The sequence below is a fragment of the Sardina pilchardus genome, chromosome 8, assembly GCF_963854185.1.
Source record: "Sardina pilchardus chromosome 8, fSarPil1.1, whole genome shotgun sequence".
Lineage (NCBI taxonomy): Eukaryota > Metazoa > Chordata > Actinopteri > Clupeiformes > Clupeidae > Sardina > Sardina pilchardus.
The window spans coordinates 92,490-117,500 of NC_085001.1; the positions used below are offsets into that span (position 1 = coordinate 92,490).

Genomic DNA, 25,011 nt, shown 5'->3' on the forward strand with positions numbered 1-25,011 from the left:
GCTCCCTTATTCTGATGTAATACTAAGGGAATTTGCATAGACCAACCCTAGCACCAGGGTCTAACATATGTGGTTGGATGCCGGCTCTGTTTGTAGTCATTTTCACCTGTGAAATGAGCAGCGTAATCAATACACGCAGCCGGAGGCGTGGCCAGCCCAGAAACGGCTCAATTTGGGAGAGACCAATTCTAACCTCGTTTAAAAAGAGGTATAATATGTCCCCTTTAAGCACAGGGGACCACAGCACATGGTCGGGTAGCAGAGCAGGGACCAAAGCACATGGTCAGGGAGCACAGCACATAGGTCAAGGAGCAAAGCAGGGACAATAGCTCTATGCTAAAAATCCTTTAGAACATATGAATATATTACAAATTAAATTTGGTGGTATGGCTGTGTTCAGCAGCAGCATTAGGGGGCGCTCACAGTTTAACTAGGCGAGCTAAACTATTCCCCCCAAACAGACCATACTTGGCAAGCCTCTTGTAGCAGTCAATACAAGAGGATGGAATAAATAGCCTAAAAGCACAGGGGAGCAGCATGTGGGTCAGGAAGCAGAGCAGGGGCAAGGAGCGTGCATGCATTCATTCGTTCATTTTCCCTCCTGAGTGACAACAGCGGCTCCTTGAGGTGATTCCTTTTTAGGCTGTTCAGCAAGAGACGTATGGATGGGTTTTCCAGAACTGGTAGTGGATGGATCCAGGCAGCGTAGATGGAATTGGGTTCCAGCGACGTTACGTTTGATGGAAGGAGGCTGCATTTCCGAGATTCAAGCAGTGGCCTATAAGCACTCCACACATCTACTGCGCAGCAGCACGCAAATAACATGCAGTGGATCATCCAGCTAGAATGGTTGGGCTGAAGGAGGCCAGGGGCATCCCAGGCTTGAATGGGCTGCTTCTGGACACAAGAGAATCTTTCTTTTTTTTTGTTTTAATTATTCAGGCTCATTTGACGCAGACAATAGGTTTTTACAATATCGCTGCAAGCAAATGCAACGGACCAGCAAAGAAACCTTGAACGGACCAGTCAATAATCCATGAAGCAGCGGTTTTGAAGATCTGGCTCCTCAGCTGATGAGGTATGCAGTGCAGTGGGAGATGCCGTAACGCAGAGGGGGTGGATCCGGCGACCCAACCAGGGTCGGAGGCAATGGAACAAATATATTTAACAATATTTATAGAGAGCCTATCATTGGTCTGCAGGTGCTCAAAATATGGAACGCAATAGGATAGCCGAGCCCCAGCTGACTTTGTGCATATAGCCCGCGTTTCAATTCGATGATGCACTTTGTGCCGCTGTCTGGAACAGATAGGCCACCTTGAAAGTGCCGCTCCATCTGGTAGACTATGGTGCCGTCTGATATTCTTTTCAAACAACGAGACAGTTGCAAATCAACATCAAGAATGTCAAGTACACAAGCTTTGCATTTGTGAATTCTTAAGACTTTTTGACCCAGTTTCTCCCGATGAACTCCTCGCTATTCTTGTAGGCAAATAAAAAACATGTCAGTGTTAGACATTGGTCAATAAGTATTTAAGAATAAAGTAGAAGATTTAATCCAAAGAAGTAATCGAATTGGCACGGTTATGTTATGGCCGGTCTGACAAGGGATACAGAGGGTTCCATTTAGAACTTCATAGCGCTTCAGTGATTGCACGGCTGCGTAAATACAACTTTCCGCCATGAAATGGCAGCCTAATCTGCTGTAGCATTGCCAGAAAAGAGGGCAGCGGGCTGCAAGCGGTAGTGTGATTGATAGGCTACTGTAAACCATGTTTACATTTTTATGAACATGTTCCAGCTCAAATAAGCCCTGGAGGTATGGCAGCCATAGGACGGCAGCAGACGGTGGAAGAAGGACAAGCCGTGGGGCAGCCGTGGTGTACTGGTTAGCGCACCGGGCTTGTAACCAGAGGGTTGCCGGTTCGATCCCCGACCAGTCCACCATGGCTGAAGTGCCCTTGAGCAAGGCACCTAACCCCTCACTGCTCCCCGAGCGCCGCTGGTTGGGCAGGCAGCTCACTGCTCTGGGTTGTGTGATTCACCTCACTGTGTGTTCACTGTGTGCTGTGTGTTCACTAATTCGGTTAAATTGGGTTAAATGCAGAGAACTGAATTTCCCTCACGGGATCAAAAAAGTATATATTCTATTCTATTCTATTCTATTCTAAGCCCGTGGTTAGGTACAGCGGTCGCCAGGAGCGAACTCTTGTGATGACGTCATCACGCTGAGACTGGTGCTGGAGGTGACGCAGTTCAGGTACGGTGGAGACTCCTGATGCGGAAATGAAGGTTGACGAAGACGAGGCCTAATGGAGTCGTTTTCCAGCAAAGAAATCTGGCAGTCATATCATATCAATGAGAGAAGATTGGATGGTAGACAGCTCGCAAGCACTGATCATTGGCTGGAGGTGCGCTTAATAATTGGGACGGACAAACTCTGTTTGTGCAGTAGCCTACTGGCTAGCTCAAAATGTTGGGAGGAGAAGGCACGCAGAATGTCGGGAGCCGGTGGAATATCCAGGGAGTCGCGGAGGAAGACAAAGTAAAAGCCGATCGGAGCTGGATGTTGTTTTTGAACAATGCTGAGGGGACTCAGGGTTTTACTCGCCAACCAGGAGTTTGACGGACGGCGTCGGTGTTGTCATCTCATCCTGACCCGGTTAAAGGTCCGATGGCTGGGTGTTGTTCGATGCATTCTTGTAGATCCTCCTCGAAAGTGGTGGAAGTCTTGACCATCAGCAAGGTGAGTAAGACCAGACGAGTGCTGGACAAAAGCATAAGCTTGGTGTGCTTGATCGTAGTGAGTTGCATAAAGCGAACAGCGAGCAGTTAGGAACAACTAAGCAGCTTTAAATAAGGTGCCCTGTTTGGATGTAGCCATTTAGAAGCGGGGGGAGTTGACCAGCTGATGTGCTGACGCCCACAGTTAGCAGCGTCTTGACTACTTGCCTGCCAGAACTGACGCTGACGATCAATTTCTCTCCTCCTAGAATGTCGGATACTGCAATTAAAAAAAGCTATTAATTGTTGTAGCCTAATTCAAGCCTAATTCAAACATAGTTCTTCTCACACACACACGAATGCACACTCACTCACACACACACACACACACAGACCGCATGAACACGCGTGCACACACACACACACACACACACACACACATACACTTGCACGCAGGCAAGACAAGATAACGTTAGCCTAAAGTTACAGTAGTAAGAAGGGGAGAAAAGAGCCAGAGGGATGTTGCGCACAGACACACACATACACTCACATTAACGTTACCCCGAGATAGTTCCTGTTACTGAGGGACGTCCAGTAATCTCCCGTTAGCGCAACTGTATTTGTCTGCCCCAACGCCTGCTCTACCTTAGACTTCTCAATTCTCAATGCGGATAATAATAACTAGTCGTGCTACGATGGTAACTCGGTTTACATCGACAGTACATTCAGATAACTTTGGTCTTTTCAACTGACCCTGGCAATGTTTTAAAACTAAACTTTCCATTCATCAGTTTGTTAGCAGCGTCCATTTTAACATCTTCAGCTGGACATCTACAGTAAACAATGGCATTGTGGGGCGCGCATATTGTTTCGCTTCTGGTTTACAGCCGGGTCCTGTAGTTTTTCTAACGTGGCCACCGCAGTTTATGAAAAAACTCACAGCCCTTGCATACCATTTAAACGTTTTTGGATAAGCAATTTTGATAACATTGTACATTTAGAATATCATACTGCCCGGTTGAACAAGGCCCAGGTATCCACCCTGCAAAAATGGGAGGCATTAATATGCAGGGTCCAAGATCTCATGCCCCTTGTGCAATGAGCAATTACCTTTAAGTGTGAAATACATATTGCTGTTGAGTGCTTTTCCTTTCCTGTAAAAATGTTTTCTTCTTTTTTTTAATATAATCTTATTAATTTATTAATTTATAATCTTAATATTTTCTATTTATTAATTACCACTCTTTCACCCTGTGTATGGTTTACTGTCTAGCCCCCCCCCCTCCCCCGTTTATGAAACTCAATAAATAGTTAATAACAAAAAATTATAGCATTACAGTTTTTCTCAAATGCTAAAACACAAAAGTCAATCCTCTAAACCAAATGACCAGTTGTCTAAACACATTTACTAAATCTAGCCACATTTTTTCAATACCATAAACACATTTCACATGAAGACACAATTCTCAAAACACAATCCTCCGTTCTCATAAATCTAAGCACATTTTTTCTTGCTAAAACACATGTTGCAAAACATATTCTCAAATGAAAGCTCATGTGATGCAAAATGCTTGCCACAGTCAGCAATAACTGAACACAATGAACACACCTGGCGTCATTCATTACACACAACGACTCAAAAATGAAGACACTTGTTGCTAATGCACACAGTGACTGTGGTGTGTGTGTGTGTGTGTGGTGTGAACGAAGAAAATAAAAGAATTTCACACCCTGATCACGTTTTCAAGAGTACTGTTGTGTGCAATAGATTCTGGTTTTTGCATTGAGTTGTGTTACAGTAGTGTACTTGGATAGCCTAGAAATCTAGATGCACCCTAGTGGCCAAAAATATTTTTGCCTATACATTTCTGTGTAGTTTGGCTTGAATTTTTTGTACTCTTCATATGAAACTCACAACTCTAAATGAAGAGCTCTTTTCCAAAACGCTATAAATCCATTTTATAGACATTACTGTACTGTAACAAATCATGTTACTGTATTTACAGTAAGTGTGTGTTTCAAGTAATAAAAATGCAGTTGTTTTGTTTTTACAGTACATGTATTGAGTAAAGATAAATTACTGTAACTAAACATAACCCCATACAGTTTCACTGAGATTACTTGAAAAACAGAATGTAAAAAAATATATTTATGAAAATTCATTAGTAAAATGGTGGATATAGCGTTTTGGAAAAGAACTCTTCGAATACCTAATCCTCTGCAGAGATCTAAGAAGATCCGTTACTCTATGCATTGGCAGTTATGAAACAAAGAACCTTCTCACAAATTGAGCATTGTGTTTTCAATTGTTTTGCTGTAGTGTGTAATGATGTGTATAGTGTTTACATTTTTGAGAGCTTCGAGCTGCTCTTTTGGTGTGAAAGTTTGAGTTTGGTTGTGCTTATGTAGCTTTAGAAAAGGGTATTGTGTTTAGACATTGGGGAACATGGAGGAAACGTTTGTGAAATGTGTTTTAGCATTTGAGAAAAACTGTAATAAGGCGATATTTTTGACAGCACTAATAACTATCTCACATTATTCCATACATCTTCAATGAGGAACAACCTAGTACTTCAGTCAGCTTTGGTTCTGATAGTCCTGCTGATGATGTGATCTACAGATCTGAGCTATTTTAATATTCTAAAAGTTTCAGTTTTATAACATCAGGTGATGAAGTCTTTTGGAAGTCTCAAAATTGACACTAGAGGGCAGTGTAGCATTAGCACAACCATATTACCTCTCATGGCATGTACACAGATGTTGTGCAGAAAATACTGCTATCCAGATGACCTCTTGACTGAAGACCTTGAGTTCTATCTTTGCGATTAGGCTCAGATGGTCAGAGGCACAGAGTTTATAGTCAATAAAGGCGTAGCCAGTCCACATTCACTAATTTAAAAGTGTGATTTCGTGATCAAACAAAAAGGGTGTTTCTGAATCAGTCACGTGTGTGTTTTGGGCATAATTTGTGAAACCAATGAGAAAGACATCGGTCAACACCAAGCAGCACTACTTCAAACAGCACATAATATTTTGATAGTCGGTGGTGCATTTGAAGGAGTCTGCTTGCGTGTGAGACTGTATGGGACAGGGATTCCAGTCAACCTTGCTTTCTTTTTAAAACTCTGGCAAAAGTGGAGATTTAGGAAAACTCTCGTTTCGCCTATGTAAACTGAGGAAAATGAAGAAAAACTGAATTTTAGGCAATCAACACGTCTTCTAGGCAGAGAAACATAAAAACTTATGCAGTTTTTGTAATGTCAACAATAGCCAGCATTTTGAAAACTGGCATACTGAGATTGACTGCATGTACCTTGTGGAAACAAGTGTTATTCTTTGACAGAATAGTCAAAGAGTTAAATTTCCAGTGTTTGATAAAGTGTTTTTACAGTTTTTTCTGAATGATAAAGCACTCGTGATTCTTGTAGCACAATTTCTATAAACTATTAACACATAGCAAAACCACTCACTGAGTTTGCAAAACTAAAAGCACAAACACTGCTTTGAACTCAGTTTGCAATTTTGTAACACACACTTTGTGGAACTTTAAACACAACTCACTGCTTACACTCAATTTCCAACATACTCCTAGCAAAATCATATACATGTATGGCTATCATTACAGTTTTTCTCGATTGTTAACACACATTTTCTGAAAACATGCCTCATATTCTCAGAACTCTACACACAAATCCAAAACAACACACACAATGGGCAAAACTCCACAATTCTCCTGCAAAATGACACTTTACCTTCAAAACAATGTAATTTCTCCTCAAAATGCTCTTTTGTTCTCAAGAGACACACACAAACCATCATATATCAAGACATTTATAAGGACCAGTTGAACACTGATGTGCTCAGTGTAAAACACTGCGATGAATTGAAAACACTTCTTCTCCATTTATTATAATGACTTGGGCCTTTTTTGTTCACTGTTACACTACAAACAGTACTACAAACAGTAGATAAGCTGATACAGTAAGTTGATATGCTTACCCTATCAATATTTTGAAATATCTCATTGTTTTCTATTATTTTTCTTTGTATTTGCCGTAATGTTATGCCGTTTTTTTCTAGGACAATGCTCATGATTTCAGTTTCCTGTTCAGGAGACAGAAGCCCTTGTGTTGGTAATCTTTCGGCTGCCAAACAAATAGTAAAATACTGTAAACTGTGTAGGAATACAAAGTAGGATTACTTTCCCCAAATATATGAAACATACTTTATTTTTACAGTCCTTCAGAACAGCCCACAGGCAATACTGTACTACTGTGCTCATTGAGCTGTATTGTACTGTCCAGTACTGAACTGTATTGATACGCAGCACTGCAATGTTCTAATGGCTCGGATCTCATCAGAGATTACGGTCCTTGGCCTCCCCATCCTCCTCCTCTTACTCTCACTCCTCTGGATCTGCCTCTGCCTGTACTACTACTGTAATACTAAAGCTCTGATTGCTAATTGTAAGACTGTGTGACAGGAGTTTGCCCATCTGATGAGTCAGTGTGCATGGTAGGGCAGTTAGCTTTAGAATTTGAATGGCAGTGTGTTCTTTGTGAAAACAAGAGATTTTCTTCATGAAAATTGTGTCTAATGCACAGAATTGTGTGTAGTGTTCTGAAAACAGTGTGTTATAGAACTGCAATTTGAGTGTAAAGCAGAAATTGTGCTTATAGTTCAGCAGAATCGGTTCAGGAGGTTGGTGCATGAGCTACATATTATGGGAATTTTGTCTCAAGTACCAGAAATTGTGTGTAAACAATTGAGAAAAACTGTAACACTATTTTGCCAACTGTCTGGCACATTTTCACACGTGAAAACTGTTTTAGATCATTAGTTCACTTTGCAATCAGCCTAAGCAGTGTAAATAAGGCACAGGTTAAGATATCCGTGTGGAGTACAATGGAAGGAGCAGGAAGAGTGAGAATTGTAGGAGGCCTAGGAAGAGGACGAGGAGGTGAAGGAGCGAGAGGGAGAGGACGTCAAGGACAAGGAGCCCGGTGCCTTGGACAGGAGGACATTGCATGCAATGTACTGTAGATGAAATTTTGTGGCCGTACCCAGAGAGATGTCATGATGTAGACAGATTTTTTTTTTTTTTTGTCTCAGTGAAATTACTATTTTGTGTTTTGACTTTGTATTTGTTTTGATGAGTGTGAACACCAATACTTGAAGTTTGGATTCCTATATGTTTACAGAACTATGACAAAAGTATGACCTCAAACTGACATACTGTAGCCTACCTTGTGCACAGAGAAAGCAAAAGCTAGATGTGTCTTGTATTCATACCATCAGTGTGTAGTTGACACAATGTGTGCTTAGTAGATGATGGCTTGTGTTTACTGATTGATACAGAAACACCATTTTTACAGAGGTGTGAGGAGTTAATCAAGCTGTGTTCGCTTTTGCAAGAGAACTACAATGTTTTGATAATTTGGTGAAAGGTTTTGCTATTTGTGTGTAGAGTTTTGCAAAAATAGCCAATAGTTACAAAAAAGTGCTTAACCAATCAGAAAAAACTGTAAGAAGAAAATTCATTTGACCAATTGTGACTTGTTGATGATTTTTAGAGGGGATAAGGAAGTGATTTTTGGGTCATGCGCCAGACCACACCTGATGTCGTTAACCGGCACATCACTGGACGCAAGCCAAGGTTGAATAAAAGTGGAGTGCATGACAAAGAAATAATGCTCAAAATAATACTCACTATATTGAGTGTCAAATAATGCTCACTTTATTGAGTGTAAAATAAGAATTAATTGTGTTGCTTTTTGGATGGCAAAGGACTTAATGGTCACCTCTGAACTACTGCTTTAGCAAAACAAAGAGAACACGCATAACTGCACCTTTATGGCCACCATACAGTAAAACACATAACTGCCGCATTCTGACACCGCAGCCTCTGCATGGGCTGTAGCATAGGCTACCATGCGAGGGAGTTCTCCCCTCCCAAGATAGTTGGTTGGGTCCATAGCACATCTTTTCCCAAATATGATTTCTCAGATAGGCTACCGATAGCAGGGCCGGCCATACCGCAACTATACGCGCCAGGGTCTCCAGCAAGTGTGAAATACATTTTTTAACACTAGAAGCGCCAAGCGCCGGTCATTTGACCGCTGACGCGTATTACTAGAAGCGCCGTGTGGGTTTGACCTAGATATACCTAGAACTGCCGGGCTGCGGTCATTTGATTACAAAAAAAAAAAATCTTTTCACTCGATTAAATTCCAGGACCCTACGTTCACGACTTTTCCTAAATATGCGTGTTTTGTCACCCAGAATTTTTACATGATCGAAAGCACACCGGTACAAGCTAGTTTAGAGCTATTTTGCGCTCACTTATGTGACAACACTATGTTGTCTCGCGTTCGGCCATGTTTGTCCAGGCTGCTATTCTCTTTTCTCACAGCAGATGTCGCAAGGGTTTCCTGTCAGTCGGGCATGAGAATAATATTTTACCATAAAACATATAGTTTATATGTGTGCAATATGTATTATATATGTGCTTTATTTTAATAACTATTTTTCATTTACATGGCATAGTCTATGGAGGCGATTTACAGGGGTAAAATGCGAGTTCGTTTTGAAAACGTTGCGACAGGCCTACATAAAATATTTTCGTCGTAGCCTATTTATGTAGCCTACGTAGGGCGCGTATGCCTACGTACATTCATAGTTGTATATCTTATCTTCTATTTGTAGGCTATCTTTTAAAGCTCAGACTAATGTATGAGCATTTTCTTACATATTTGCTGGACTGACTGAGTTCCGTCAAGTCAAGCACCTATCCTAACATACATTGAGAGAAATTTCCAGTGGCGCTGCAGTAACACCCCTGCCTGCAACGCTGAAGACCCGTGTTCACATCTCGGCAGGAGCGAATAATTCAGAATCTCATAATGAAATAAACGAGCCGCCATCTGACAAACTTTGACTAAGCCAATTAGACTTTTTGCATCTAAAAATAATTATATCATAGTGACACGCGAAAAAATAAACAATAGCCTCTATGATCTTTGCTGGAAACTAGGCCTACATGAGATTTTCCCACTGGACACACCACATCAGTATTGTGCTCGTTGCTACGATAGGCTACACAGGACTCCCAGTGAGTTGACGACCAATGAAAATGACATGGGGAAAAGAAGCAAACAAAGTAGCCTGATTTTGATCTCACCTATAGGCTACTTTCCTAATTCCTACGTAGGGCTACTCAGACTTTTGTTAAATCGTCAGGGCCCGGTGGCACAAACACCAAAACCAAAGATTGATGATATGAACCAAATATTCTGGAACAGATGGATTTACAGCATTGAACGTGATAGGCTATAGCAGGGCTGTACGCTGCGAGCAGGTCGTCGCAAATGCGAGTAAATATATATTAGTGCGAGTTGAAAAAAATATATTATCGCACACGTGCGAATACTGATTTCAACCCTTTCATTCGCATTTTGCTCCTAAAATGAATCAACACCAAGTGGATCAAAGTATAGTAGGCTTACAATTTTCGCGCATCTGTAGGCTACACATTTCAGAGTTGACAGCTCTGGAGTTGACAACTCTTGCACCTGGCTGGACACTCACGCTTTCAGCATCAATCTCGCGCTCTCACACACGCAAAAAATGTCACTCAAAATCCATTCTTCTTTTTCTTAAATCTGTTCCTTATCAGTTGGTGACTATATGTAGCGATTACCGGTGAAACGGTGAACTATGATACACATGTTGACTATATTACCGTGTTCATTTAAAATATTATTATTATCACGGTTGATAGGTGTGGAAACCGTAGGCTAGGCCTATATGTTAAATTCCTCCCAGCTTCACCCGAGCCTGCATTTGACATAGGCCTGGTAGACTTGAAACAAAAATGGTATCCTACTGATTCTGTCGTCTAAATTATGGATTTAACCACGATTCGGTGCTACACCTGCTTCAAAAAGGCGGACATTTTCATCGCAAATGTGCACTGTAGGCTATCATATAGCCACTCTGCGTCTTTGTAGGCTACGTTCACATTAAATCCATTCCACTAACGTTATCAGGAGAATACCGTAACGTTTTTTTTTAGCACTGCTTGTCACTCATTGGACATAACAGATAGCCTATACCAAACTCCAAGAAAAGTCATGGTAAGTTAAGTAAGAGTAGGTTAAGCACCCAGCCAACATGACCAAGGAAAAAGTGAACGGGACAACTCACAATGCCATGCCATGGTAGGCTACCTAAATCATAGAAGTTAACATTGCTGGACACTGATCTTTTCTATTACACCAGAAATATTTGTCTTTACCTTTATTAGTTTTTTTAACATTCATGTTATTTAATGAAAACATGTATCCTTGAACTATGCGTGACTAGTATTTTCCTAAAACCGAATGAAATCTAATTATGTTCAGTACGCCTACTTAAAGTGACAGACATTCAATTAGACCTAGCCTACACACCACCACTGTAATATCATTAAAGACAAGTGCAATCAATATGAAGTATTCAAGATATTGCAAATGCTATAAATTGTTAACAAAATGTATACAAATTCTGAATTCAAGATATGACATAGAAGCAAGACAAGCCATTTTCTGTGTGTGTGGAGGGTTTGAGCAGAGACTAGGATTGCCACTGCTGTGAATGATCTGTATCCTGTTTAAGGCATGAGGTTTTCAAGGAAATTTCTTAGTGCTCCTAAATGTTTCTCTGTGCTCCTAAATGTTTCCATTTAGGAGCACCTGTGCTCCTAATGAAAAAGCTAAGCGTACAGCCCTGTATAGCCTACTGATGCGACTTCCACCGTTTCCTTAGATTGCTGCGCTGTTCACAACGCAATGAACGCATGCAGTCTACATTGAAGTGAAACGTGCAGAATGTTGTCCAAAACAATACAATAACATTGTGTGTTGATATCTAATACAATATACACATCTGTAGACATGAAGTGGCAACTAAAGCCATTATCAGTCATGAAAACTGTGGCGGCTGCATTAAGGTTTTGGCTGAGCCAGCTAGCCAGCCAACAACTTCATTAGCCAGCCGTTCTCAAAGCAAATGGCTTCGGGGTCTATACAACACACTATCCATTGCAGCCTATTTGAAACCGATCATCCCCCCTCCCCCATACACTCGTCTAGGATACTTAGGCTACAGACATCACCGAGGCATTGAGGAACTGCCTCCCCACCCCCACCCCATCTATCTGTGCCCTGCATAGACTAGGCTGTAAGCTGGCTGTTTAGGCAACCCGTGGAAGAATGCGCAATCATGTTTCATCGCATAGCCTATGCGCGTTTCAGAATGTTCGAATTCGCCAGCGTGCGTGTAGTTATGTGAATAGAAAAGAATAGAATATAGCCTACTTTACTGATGCCTTGTTCAAAAGAACTTCCGTCAGGAATAGGTTGGGAAGCGAACCAGCAACCCTTGGGTGGTCAAGCCGAAGCTCTAACCAGTGAGCTACATCTCTGCTTGTCAAATATGTGAAAATGTGTGTGTCAATGCTGAATCTCAAATTCACATAGAAGTTAGCTTAAATTGTAGAAACAATAGGCCTATAGCTTTTTTTCAGCAGACATCGCAAACATAGCCTACACATTCGCAAAACGGATAATATCATTCACTCATTATTTTAAATTATGCTACTTCTCACGCCTATGCCTGCTCAGCATAGCTCTCTCTATCTCCCTCCCTCCGAGGTAGCTAGACCCTATAAGATGCTTCTCCCTAAATGAATGAAAGTTGTTTTAGAAAGTAGCCACGGTAGCCTGTAAAATGCGGCATGAAATCCTGGCTACTGTGTAATTGAAACCAGACTGTTAGGCTCTTTGTTCCAGGTGACCAGGTCCGCTCATTTTCGGCAGCGCGAACATATAGGCTACCTATTAAATGAATAGAAGTGAATTTGGGTAGTGAATTAGAACTAGCCACATTCACTTTTAGAGCATTTTAGTTGAAAGTCAAGTTTGCTTAAGGTTTGTTCAATAACTCTTCCAAAGTTTTTACCTCAAACAACACAAATCAACACAAATACATGAACAGATAACTCAAACATGCTGTATGTCATAATGAAACAAACAACCACAGACTATCAACAACACGGTCTGACAGGAATGACACATGGCTTAGTGCAAACTGAATTTATGACCAAACGATTTGATTCGTGCACGAAGCGCCATCTAGCGATCATTATGTGTAAGTAACAGCCTCCCAGTCTAAGGACTCGCCGCGCTTTAAGTAGTTCACAACAGCAAGGCGCTTCTAGTAGGTCGTCAAAGCGGTCAAATGACCGGGGCGCGGCGCTTCTAGGTATAAGTGGGTCAGAGCGGCGCGGCGCTTCTAGTGTTAAGCTGTCTCATCACCAGGCTATTTGGTACAATATTTACCTCTGTTACAACAAGTCATGATTTATGCCCATTAAACTTTTAACCCTTAGATGCATAAGTGGGGTCAAAAATGACCCCAGAGGTTGTTTTCTTGCAGTATCTTCTTAATTTTTTTTTTTTTTCATTTAACCTTCCATGTATTCCTCAAATAGGTTGTCTTTGACATGAGGCCATTTGGATTTGTGTCTAATTATTATATTTTTAAAGTAATTTCATGTTTTGTATCAATACCACCGATCCGCATACGTGGGGTCAAAAATGACCCCAAGCATTTTCTTTGGAATTTCAAAAGTTAACCCTAGGATCTTTTGATTTTTATCAAGTGTGGCAGTAAGGTATACATTTACTGTTGATTATCACATCTCATGTCAGCAGTCTCACCATCCTCAAGGCTATTTTTACACAACAACATAAATCTAAGTATCATCATATAATGTGGCGGCCAAGCGTTCATAGCGACGTCGCTTTTTGATCCTTCGATGTCCACTCTTCCTATCATTGTGATGCAGAATTCACCAAGCGATATTTACAGAGGGATTTGTTGATATAGCGTTCTTGGCCTGATCTGTATGACTTTTTATGCCTAAAAATAGGGCAAAAATTCATTTTTTAAGCCAATTGGCAGTATTTTCTGATTTACTGGATAACAAAATAAGATATTCATAATCACCTCTGTAAATGTTTTTTTATTTGATATATTAACACTACAAAAAAACAATTTTCAACCTGGCTTTTTCCAATGGTCAGATTCTTCGCATCAAAACATATATGCAAATTAGCGCATATTTAATTAGACATGGCCTAATTAGCATATTTAAACATAAATACAGAAAACTTGCAATACGTTTTTTTCTCCTATTTATGTGAGTATTCAACTGGTAAAGTTTCATGAAGATATCTCTAAGTTAAAAATGTTACCCTATTCACCTATGTTGAGATCATTTTAGGATGTTTACCTTTTTTGCCTTTCTAAAAGCTGTTTTGTAATAAAATGTTAATAAAAAGTGATACATCATATGTCCAACATGAAATAATAATTTCTTTGACAAATAATTAATAAAAATCATCATCTTTAACCAAAATGAAAGACATTATTTGAGTTTAAAGCAAAAAACGCATTCATTCTAATTGGGGTCATTTTTGACCCCACTCATGGAAGAGTGTAGGTATTGGTAGCCTATGCATCTAAGGGTTAACTTACCGTCAGCATCCGTGTCACCTGAAGCATGCTGATAGAAATATCTATTGAAAAGCACAGTTGATCTGTGCATGCACCATCTTTTGATTATTTGATTTAGAAAGCAAGTTCATTATTTTGAGCTGCTATTAGAATGGAAGCTTAATATAATAATTTAGCCCGAAGTTAGATAACATGTAGCCTAGATATTTGCTGCAATTTCAAAACCGGATTACTCGGGATCAGCGTATTGTAGGCTACAGAGGAATGCTTCATATCCTCGGGTCCGGGTCTGCTGTTTATTTTGATATATGGTTAGCTGTTGACTGGAGTTTGGGAGATATAGGCTACCACCGAGAGTAATGGGTGTGGAGGTGGATGAAGCTCTGTGTGCACAGTGGAAATAGCCTATGATTAAATTGAACGTAAGCAACGTTCATTTTCGTTAGGTTTCGTTAAGTTTATCACAGCACCTGCTAATATCGTTTGAAAGCTCAAGTCCAGCTCTTCCACGATATCTGTGAATTATGTGTGATCTGTGAGCAATTAGGCTAAACAGAGAATGTGAATTTGGATACATTTTACGTCCATCGGTCACATGGATGTTCGCTCCTAGATGCCGTTGCCATTCACAGTGTAACTTTGTAGCCTAGCCTACTGTGATTTGAACTGTAAACATTAGTTCAATATGCCTTTATGCTGAAGAGTGGAAGACGTTTGAAATGCTTTATTCATTTATTTCTGCTTTTGTTAATTTATCAACCTTGGGATAGTGGAATATGTTAACTCAGATTATTATTTAACCTAGGCTACATTATTTGTTGAACCATGGTATTGAAAAGAAAAAATACAGGACAGTAAGAGCTGAACTGTTGCTTAATTGATCCAATTTCCACTACTATGGAAAAAGTGGGCCGGTATTGGGCCTGAAATTCCTGGGCTGAAAAGAGGCCCCACTCTGGCCCTGGGTGTGTGAGAAAGTCAGCCTTGCATAGACCTCTGAAGTTCGCCTACGAAAAAGCCACCATCTTTGCCCAAATAAGGAGATCCGGTATCTTGAGAGTTTTTTTTATGGGAAAATAACATGGGGATTTTCAATTATCGCACCTGTTAAACTCTCGCGGGGATGATGACATTGGAAATGCAGACGTTTTTCACTACACAGTTTTGTCCACTGCCGTCTAGTGGATACTGTGATCTTCGGTAGGTGAAGACGGCACACTTTGATCTTTGCTACCCCAGAGCTAACTTACCATGCAACTTGCCATAGGCAGTTAGCTTCAATTACTGTAACTCCCAGATCTCCTTATATGGGCAAAGATGGCAGCTTTGGATCCTTTTTGTTGGCGAACTTCAGAGGTCTATTGTGCTTGTTGCAAGCACCTCCGGTTCACAGCATGTGCCATAGTCTACTTATTAAACCCCCTTAATAAACAGCCTTAAGGAAGTGGGATTACTGATGACAGGAAGAGTGATTGAGTCCGCTCGAAAATGCTGTTGTGGAGGAGACTGCTCACATCACAGGATCACATGCATGCTCTCTACTGCCAGTGAACTGTATGATGATGCAGCAGAGTATTGGATATTATTTAGCAGAGTATTGGATATGTTTTAGCAGAGTATTGGATAATATTACCAACCTGATGGTATACTACTTCTCACTTTGACAGATTGGACTTTAAATAATAATGTTTTTCTCTTTCAGGACTCTTTCTATAGACAGCTTAAAGGCACAGCCATGGGTGCATGTTTTGCGCCAAATTATGCGAACCTATTTTTGGGCCACTGGGAGGAAACATTCATATACAATAAACAAAAAAACAAGTTTGATGACAAGATTTTGTTTTGGGGTCACTTTATTGATGATATTTTCTTAATATGGTCAGGCAGTGAGGGCGAACTCTTACAATTCCATGAGTGTATCAATGCAACTAATTCCAATATTAAGCTGTCAATTGACTATTCCCAAACGTCGATTAACTTCCTGAACTTATCTATCTGTATTGATTGCAGCGGCTCCCTACAAATAACAATATATAGAAAGAGCACAGACAGGAACACCTTACTCAGATCAGATAGTTTCCATACTAAGGGACTTAAAGACAACATTCCCTATGGCCAGTTTCAGCGTTTAAAACGTATCTGCAGCAATGATTCTGAGTTTGAGAAACAAGCTAAAGACATGAAATTGAGAATTTGTGAAAGAGGTTACACGCCAATTTTAATTGATGGTGCCATCAACAAAGCCCGATCTCTCACTCGGACCGTGCTTTGTCACACAATATAGCAGCTGTGCTTCCAGGATGAAACAAATAATTAGGTCCAATTGGAGAATGATCAACAGTGACCCACTTCTAAAAGAAACTTTCCCAAACCCACCCATGACCGTGTTTAGAAAAGCACCTTCTATTAAAGATACACTAGTCAGAAGTTACCTGCCAGGCTCAAAAGAAAAGACATGGTTACACAGAGACCTTTGGGGAACGTATAAGTGTGGGATGTGTAAACATTGTACTGGTGTCATTCAAAACAAGACTTTTCATGATTTGAAAACCCCAAAAGAATATAAAACCAATGGATTTATCAATTGTAATTCTGAGTTTGTTGTATATCGCCTACAGTGCCCCTGTGGATGTTACTATGTAGGCAGGACAAAGAGGAAACTAAAAGAACGCTTTTCTGAGCATAAATATGCGATTAGGGTCAATAATGTTGATTACCCAATGGCAAAACACTATAAGGAAATACACCATAGTGATCCGTCCTCTTTAAGAGTCCAGGGGATTGAGATAATTAATAAATCTGTGCGTGGGGGGGATAGATTAAAAGTGTTGTTGCAGCGTGAAACTTTTTGGATCTGGAGGTTTAAGGCAATGGAATATCCTGGATTGTATGAAGAGATAGACTTTAGACCTTTTTTGTGATAATATTTTTGTATCTATATATTTTCAACTGTGCACTGTGCTTTAAGATATATGTATTGGTGCCTGGACATTTGCAATCTGTGTTTTGTTAGTGTTCTGAATTGTGTCTGACATGTGACTGTTTCCTGGGATCTGTAAGAGGGGGCAGGTCTTCAGTAATTGGTTAATCAGACAATTAACTCTTGTGTTTTGTGCCTACACATAAAAGCCATTGACTTTTCCTGTGTTCCTATGCCCTGATGAAGGCCCCAGCCGCTATGCGTGGGCATTTTTAGGTCCATGTTGGACATGTCAGTTTAATAAAGACATTTTAAACCATTTGGAGTGCCTTGGTTGTGGAGAAATTCTCCTTTTCTACACGTTGGATAATATTTATTGGATATTATTTAGAACTGTATGATGAGACAGCAGAGTATTGGATATTGTTTAGAACTGTATGATGATGCAGAGTATTGGATATTATTTAGAACTGTATGATGCAGTAGAGTATTGGATATTATTTAGAAATGTAAGATGAGGCATGCAGAGTATTGGATATTATTTAGCAGAGTATTTTGTTATTGTTTAGCAGAGTATTGGATATTGTTTAGTGCACCAGCAGGCAGGGAAGTGCATTTTCCAACGGCCACAGAGTGGTTTATAGCGTAGAATTGTAGCCTATGCCTCGCAGGACTGAACATCACAGAGTGGTTTATAGCGTAGAATTGTAGCCTACAGTATGTCTCGCAGGACTGAACATCGTAGGATTTGATTTTCCCACCGCGGTCCGACTGGAATCTTGCTGCATCGGCTCCATTTCTTCTCACTGAGGGAGCGAGGACGGCGGAGCAACAGCGTCTCTCTTGGACATGCTTATTGCGCACAGACAGATCAGCGGGGGAGAGCGAGCCAACACCGGCAGCCAACGTTCAAATAACAGACCTATTTTAGGCTAATTATTTGGAAGGAAGGCAGTTTGACATATGCTGTCTTTTATCTTCGCATTGATGTAGCATTTAACGGGGACGTAGCGTCTGTAACACTGGCTGTTTCTTCGATCGATGATCGCACATCAGCTGAGACCCGGACTGAAAGGCTGCCGTCGAGGGGGATTTCCGCAGGTGATGAGGACCTGGCTGCATATTTGTGAGCAGTCCTCCCCCTCCCTTCACTGTTAGAAAAGGTCATTGTTGTCTCATCGCTTGTTCTTTCACAGAGCGCCTGTACGGTCAGTGTTAGATTGGAATATCCGGCTTCGTCCGCGAGGATGGCTTCGCATCACAATATTTCGGAAAACGAACAACGGAATTGTTGGGATTAACGCAAGACCGACTACGGAATGATGACTCGTTCGTGGAAACATGCTGCGTGGACGGGCTGATGGCGTGTTGGTCCACTCACGGGAAATATGAAGAACGCGTGGGGACGAAACGGAGGCTGTGCACTCAGGGGATAGCAGAGACGGCTGACGTGAAAGGATCAAGCAATCTATTGTAAGTCTCTGTCATGATTTTCGGATGGTTTGTTTTCAAACTGGAGACGCATGTGTCATTGTGCTGCGCTTACACACACACACACACACACACACACACACACACACACACACACACACACACACACACACACACACACACACACACACACACACACACGGCCATATCAGCGCTTCAACACAAGGCTTAATGGAGCAGAACAATGATCAGAGTCTCTGGTTCGGACTGTAGCTGGATGTCATTCTAGGTAGCGACTAGGACCTCCCCCGAACCCGGACACACACACACACACACACACACACACACACACACACACACACACACACACACACACACACACACACACACACACACACACACTCTCTCTCTCTCTCTAATGGACTTCGTTGTTATGATGTGGGGGGTTAGAACTGTTTTCTGTGTACCATCAGTAGCGCCTGTAGCCTAGAGTAGCCTAATGCATGCAAGAGCCATAGAAATACTGACGTAGGCGTACACAGAATCCCACAGCCAAATGAAATCGGTTCATCGCCGGCATCTGCGTCTAGTCGCACTGTCATTTCTGGATAATTTACGGTGGACGCGTGAGCATGGCTCGTGTGCTGTCCGAAATCTGTTCTGTCTTATCGACATCACGTGCACGGGCTGTGTGTTCGTGACCACACGCAGGCACCTGCTGCTCTTCGGCATTATAGTTTATATGTGAATATATATATACAGTAGATCTACACATAATATAGGTTATATGTGAACATATAAACAATGTACTATATAATGTAGGTTATATGTGAATACATGTTTATAATATAGGTTACTACTGCTGCCCCCATCTCGCTCTCGCCTCTTCTACACGCATCTGTGCCCGTAGCCAGAGGAGAGCAGCTGTCATGGTAACAGGTGGACAGCGACACTCTCGCTGGTGCTGGAGATCAGGGAACAGCATACACATATCCCATAATATCAGATTATTTTAGCCTATAATGAGTGGGATTAGGGAACAGCATATATCTCTCATAATATCAGATTATACTAGCATATAATAAGTGAGATTATGGAACAGCATACATATATCCCATAATATCATATTATGATGGCCTATAATGAGTGAGATTATGGAACAGCAATCATATATCTCTCATGATATCAGATTATAATAGACTAAAATGAGTGGGATTAGGGAACAGCATACATATATCACTCATCATATCAGATTATTCTAGACTATAATGAATGAGATTATAATAGACATATATATGTGTGTGTGTGTGTGTGTGTGTGTGTATGTATGTATATCTATCTCACTCATAACATTTTAATAGACTATAATGATGTGTGTGTGTGTGTGTATGTATATATATGTATGTATGTGTATCTCACTCATAATATAATATTATAATAGAATATAATGCTATATTTATGTGTGTGTATGTATATATATATATATGTATGTATGTATGTATGTATGTATGTATGTATGTATGTATATCTCTCACTCATAATATAATATTATAATAGACTATAATGATATGTGTGTGTGTGTGTGTGTATATGTGTATGTACTGTATATGTATGTATGTATGTATATATATCTCACTCAGAATATCATATTATAATAGACTATAATGAATGAGATTAGAGAACAACATGGGGACATGCTTTTACTGAAGTGATCATGAGTGAGATTAGATTAGACATATATATAAACATATATATATATATATATATATATAGCCTATGTATGTATGTACTGTATGTATATACAGAAATATCCTCATTTTCTCTTTCCTTACCCTCCTAACCCTCTCACTCTCTTTCCTTCTCTCTCTCTCTCTCTCTCTCTCTCTCTCTCTCTGCCTCTATCTCTCTTTCCCTCTCTCTCTCTCTCTCTCTCTCCCTCTAGCACTCAGGACACAGAACAAGAGGACCGGCCAGAGGACCCACAGAACACAGAACACAGAACACAGAACACACTGGACCCCTGAAGTGGTGGAACTCCTGCGTCTCTATGGAGCGTAACAGACGCGTTGTGAAGCTAACTCCTGCGTAACAGACGCGTTGTGAAGCTAACTCCTGCGTAACAGACGCGTTGTGAAGCTAACTCCTGCGTAACAGACGCGTTGTGAAGCTAACTCCTGCGTAACAGACGCCTTGTGAAGCTAACTCCTGCGTAACAGACGCCTTGTGAAGCTAACTCCTGCGTAACAGACGCGTTGTGAAGCTAACTCCTGCGTAACAGACGCGTTGTGAAGCTAACTCCTGCGTAACAGACGCGTTGTTAAGATAACTCCTGCATAACAGACGCGTTGTGAAGCTAATTCTTGCGTAACAGTCGCGTTGTGAAGCTAACTCCTGCGTAAGAGACAGGAGGACGGTGTTAGTCTCCTCATCTGTCCTTCAGACCGTCCAGGAAGTGCACAGCAAACATTACCGACAGCTCTCTCTGTCAGCGTTCAGTAATCTATTGGAATTAAGCCACAGATAAGAGCGCTTGCTTGCGTGAAGCAGGACAGGTCGTGTTTACATCTCGGCCCCAGCTGATTGGTCCCTTTTCCCTCTCGCTTGTGAGGTGGTGTTTACGTCTCGGCTGATTGGTCCCTGTCCCCCATAGACTCGTTAGTGGCGCTGCAGCAGCTGTAGCAGTGCTCAGGTCTGAAGGGGCCAGTGGGCCAGTGGGACCAGAGGGGGCCGTGGAGCTCCAGGGGGGTGGGGGGGAGCTGAGCGGGGCGTGCCCAGGAGAGGTGCTCGGTGCTGGGCATGTCTCGGGCGGGCGCTGGGGCGCTGCTGGGGGGTGCGGGGGGGTATGGGGCGCAGGGCTGTGCCCGCGTGGTGGTGTGGGAGTGGATGAACGAGCACGGGCGCTGGAGACCTTACAGTGCTGCCGCGTGCCACCACATCGAGAACGTTCTAAAGGAGGACCCGAGAGGAACCGCCCTGCTGGGACACGTGGAACCCCAACTGGCACCGTACGCCATCGACCTGCAGACCATGCACCAGTTCAGACAGGACACTGGTTAGTGTGTTACACACACACACACACACACACACACACACACACACACACACACACACACTACACTATTTGGGTAGAATATAGTATAGTATAGTTTATAGTTGATGTATTTATGTAGTATAGATTATAGTTGATGTATTTATGTAGTATAGTATAGTATAGTATAGTTTATAGTTGATGCATTTGTGTAGTATACAGTACCCTCCAAAAGTATCGGAACACATGCTTAAAGTTAAATATAAAGTCATCTTTTGGAAATTGATCTTAATGCCTTACATGAATCAATGAGGAAATATTCTAGCCTAGAAATCTAGACGCCCCTAGCGGCAGCAAATGTAATTTGGCTGGCGGGGCAGTCTAGCAACGCTCCGTAGAGTCAGAGAATGTCTAATAAGGGGAGAAGGACCACTAGCGAAATACTTCCGCATGGTACTGCAACTAGAGGGCGATCGCGAGCAAGTGATGAATGAATGGGTGGCAATGGAGCTGAACCCCCCAATACCACATTTGTCTTTATATAATTTTTTCTCCTGAAATTGCATTAATGCATGCGATGCAGGATAACTTGACTTGACAATTAGCTGACCAATGCAATTTTCTATGTGTTATTTAAAATGATTTAAAATGGTTTTGAAAACGTTGCGACGTTGTTCTATTAGGCAGGCCTACGTGTGTAAAAAATATTTTCAGCTGAAATTCGTCATAGCCTATTTATGTAGGCCTACGTAGGGCGCGTATGCCTACGTACACTCATAGTTGTATATCTTATCTTCTATTTGTAGGCTATCTTTTAAAGCTCAGACTAATGTATAAGCATTTTCTTACATATTTGCTGGACTAACTGAGTTGCGTCGCTTCATTCACTTATTTCCACATAAGTGAATCACAGAACGTTAAATGGCACAACGTTAACTTGCTCGACTATAACACGAGAGACCCGGGTTCACAACTCGGCACGAGCGAAATGAGGTAGTTTATATTGACTGAATTCACTGACCGTTTTTCAACGTCGACAAACAATTATTTTTTGTTAATGGTTTTTAGTAACAAACTATCTGAAATAAACGGATGAATCACAATACTGTTTACCATTAACGAAAAATAATTTCGCCAGCCAATAATTTTCTGAGCCAAATTGAGCCGCCACCTGACAAACTTTGGCTATAAGCCAGTTAGACGTTTTGCATCTAAAAATAATTATATCATAGAGACACACGCGTAAAATAAACGATAGCCTAGAAACTAGGCCTACATGAGATTTTCCCACTGGATACACCACATCAGTGTTGCTACGATACACAGGAGGACTCACAGTGAGTTGACGACCAATTAAAATGACATGGGGGAAAGAAGCAAACAAGGTAGAGCCTAATTTTCATCTCGCCTTACATACTGTCCTAATTCCTACGTAGGGCTACTCAGACTTTTGTTAAATCTTCAGGGCCCGGTTGCACAAACACCAAAACCAAAGATTGATGATATGAACCAAATCTGGAACAGACGGATTTACAGCATTGAACGCTATTAGGCTAATGCGACTTCCACCGTTTCCTTTCCAGAGATTGCTGCGCTGTTCACAACACATGCAGTCTACATAGAAGTGAAACGTGCAGAACGTTGTCCAAAACAATACAATAATATTGTGTGTTGAGATCTAGTACAATATAGACATCTGTAGACATGAAGTGGCAACTAAAGCCATTATCAGCCATGAAAACTTTGGCGGCTGCAGCAGCATTTAGGTTGGCTGAGCCAGCTAGCCAGCCAACAACTTCATCAGCCAGCCGTTATTCTCAAAGCAAATGGCTTCGGGGTCTATACATAACACACTATCCATTGCAAACATAGCCCATTTGAAACCGATCATTCCCCTCCCCCATACACTCATCTAGGCTACTTAGGCTACAGACATCACCGCGGCATTGAGGACAATTAACTGCCTCCCCACCCCCACCCTCTGTCCCCTGCATAGGCTGTAGGCTGGCTGTTTAGGCAACTCGTGGAAGAATGCGCAATCATGTTTCATCGCATATGCGTGTTTCAGAATGTTCGAATTCTCAAGCGTGCGTGTAGTTGTGTGAAAAGAATAGAATAGAATATAGCCTACTTTATTGATGCCTTGCTCAAAATAATTTCAGCCATGAACAGGTCGGGGATCGAACCAGCAACCCTTCGATTTTGAGGCCGAAGCGCTGACCAGTAGGCTACGGTTTTGCACTACTGATAAGTGAAAATGTGTGTCTCAGTGCTGAATCTCGAATTCACATAGAAGTTAGCTTAAATTGTAGAAACAATAGGCCTATAGCTTTTTTTCAGCAAACATAGCATACACATTCGCAAAACGGAGAATATCTTTCACTCATTTCTAATTAGGCTCGCGCCTATGCCTGCTCAGCATAGCTCTCTCTATCTCCCTCCCTCTGAGTTGGCTAGACCCTATAATGCTTCTCCCTAAATGAATGAAAATTGTTTTAGAAAGTAGCCACGGTAGCCTGTAAAGTGCGGCATGAAATCCTGCCTACTGTGTAATTGAAACCAGACTGTTAGGCTCTTTGTTCCAGGTCCGATCATTTTCGGCGGCGCGAACATAGGCTACCTATTAAATGAATAGAAGTGAATTTGGGGAGTGAATTAGAACTAGCCACCCATTCATTTTAGAGTTTAGATTATCTGCCCAAACCCGAACTGTGGGTTACTGCATACAAAATGTAAAAACGAAATATAAAAAATGAAATACCATGAAAAACTTGAAAGTCAAGTTTGCTTAACGTTTGTTCAAGAACTCTTCCAGAGTTTTTACCTCAAACAACACAAATCAACACACATAAATGAACAGATAACTCAAACGTGCTGTATGTCATAATGAAACAACCACAGACTATCAACAACACGGTCTGACACGAATGACACATAGCTTAGTGCAAACTGAATATATGACCAAACGATTTGATTCGTGCACGAAGCGCCATCTAGCTATCATTATGTGTAAGTAACAGCCTCCCATTCTAAGGACTCAGCGGTCTTTTGACAGCCTCACCGCGCTTTATGTAGTTCACACCAGCACGGCGCTTCTAGTAGGTCGTCAAAGCGGTCAAATGACCGGGGCGCGGCGCTTCTAGGTATAAGTGGGTCAGAACAGCACGACGCTTCTAGTGTTAAAAGTTCAATATTTCCTCATTGTTTCATTTGAGGCATTAAGATCAATTTCCAAAAGATGATTTTATATTCAACTTTAAGCATGTGTTCCAATACTTTTGGAGGGCACTGTAGTTTATAGTTGATGTATTTATGTAGTGTAGTATAGAATAGTTTAGTTTATAGATGT

The 25,011-nt window shown here is 41.4% G+C and overlaps 1 protein-coding gene across 1 annotated transcript in view; it reads left to right on the top strand.

Moving 5' to 3' along the window:
• Window positions 1-21,430: 21,430 nt before the first annotated feature.
• The window catches only part of dtx1 (deltex 1, E3 ubiquitin ligase), a 45,940-nt gene continuing 42,359 nt past the window's right edge, over window positions 21,431-25,011 (top strand). Inside the window, exon 1 of the mRNA XM_062542247.1 lies at window positions 21,431-21,686. Within this exon, the coding sequence (XP_062398231.1) occupies window positions 21,431-21,686 (256 nt within the window). The remainder of the gene's footprint in view (window positions 21,687-25,011) is intronic.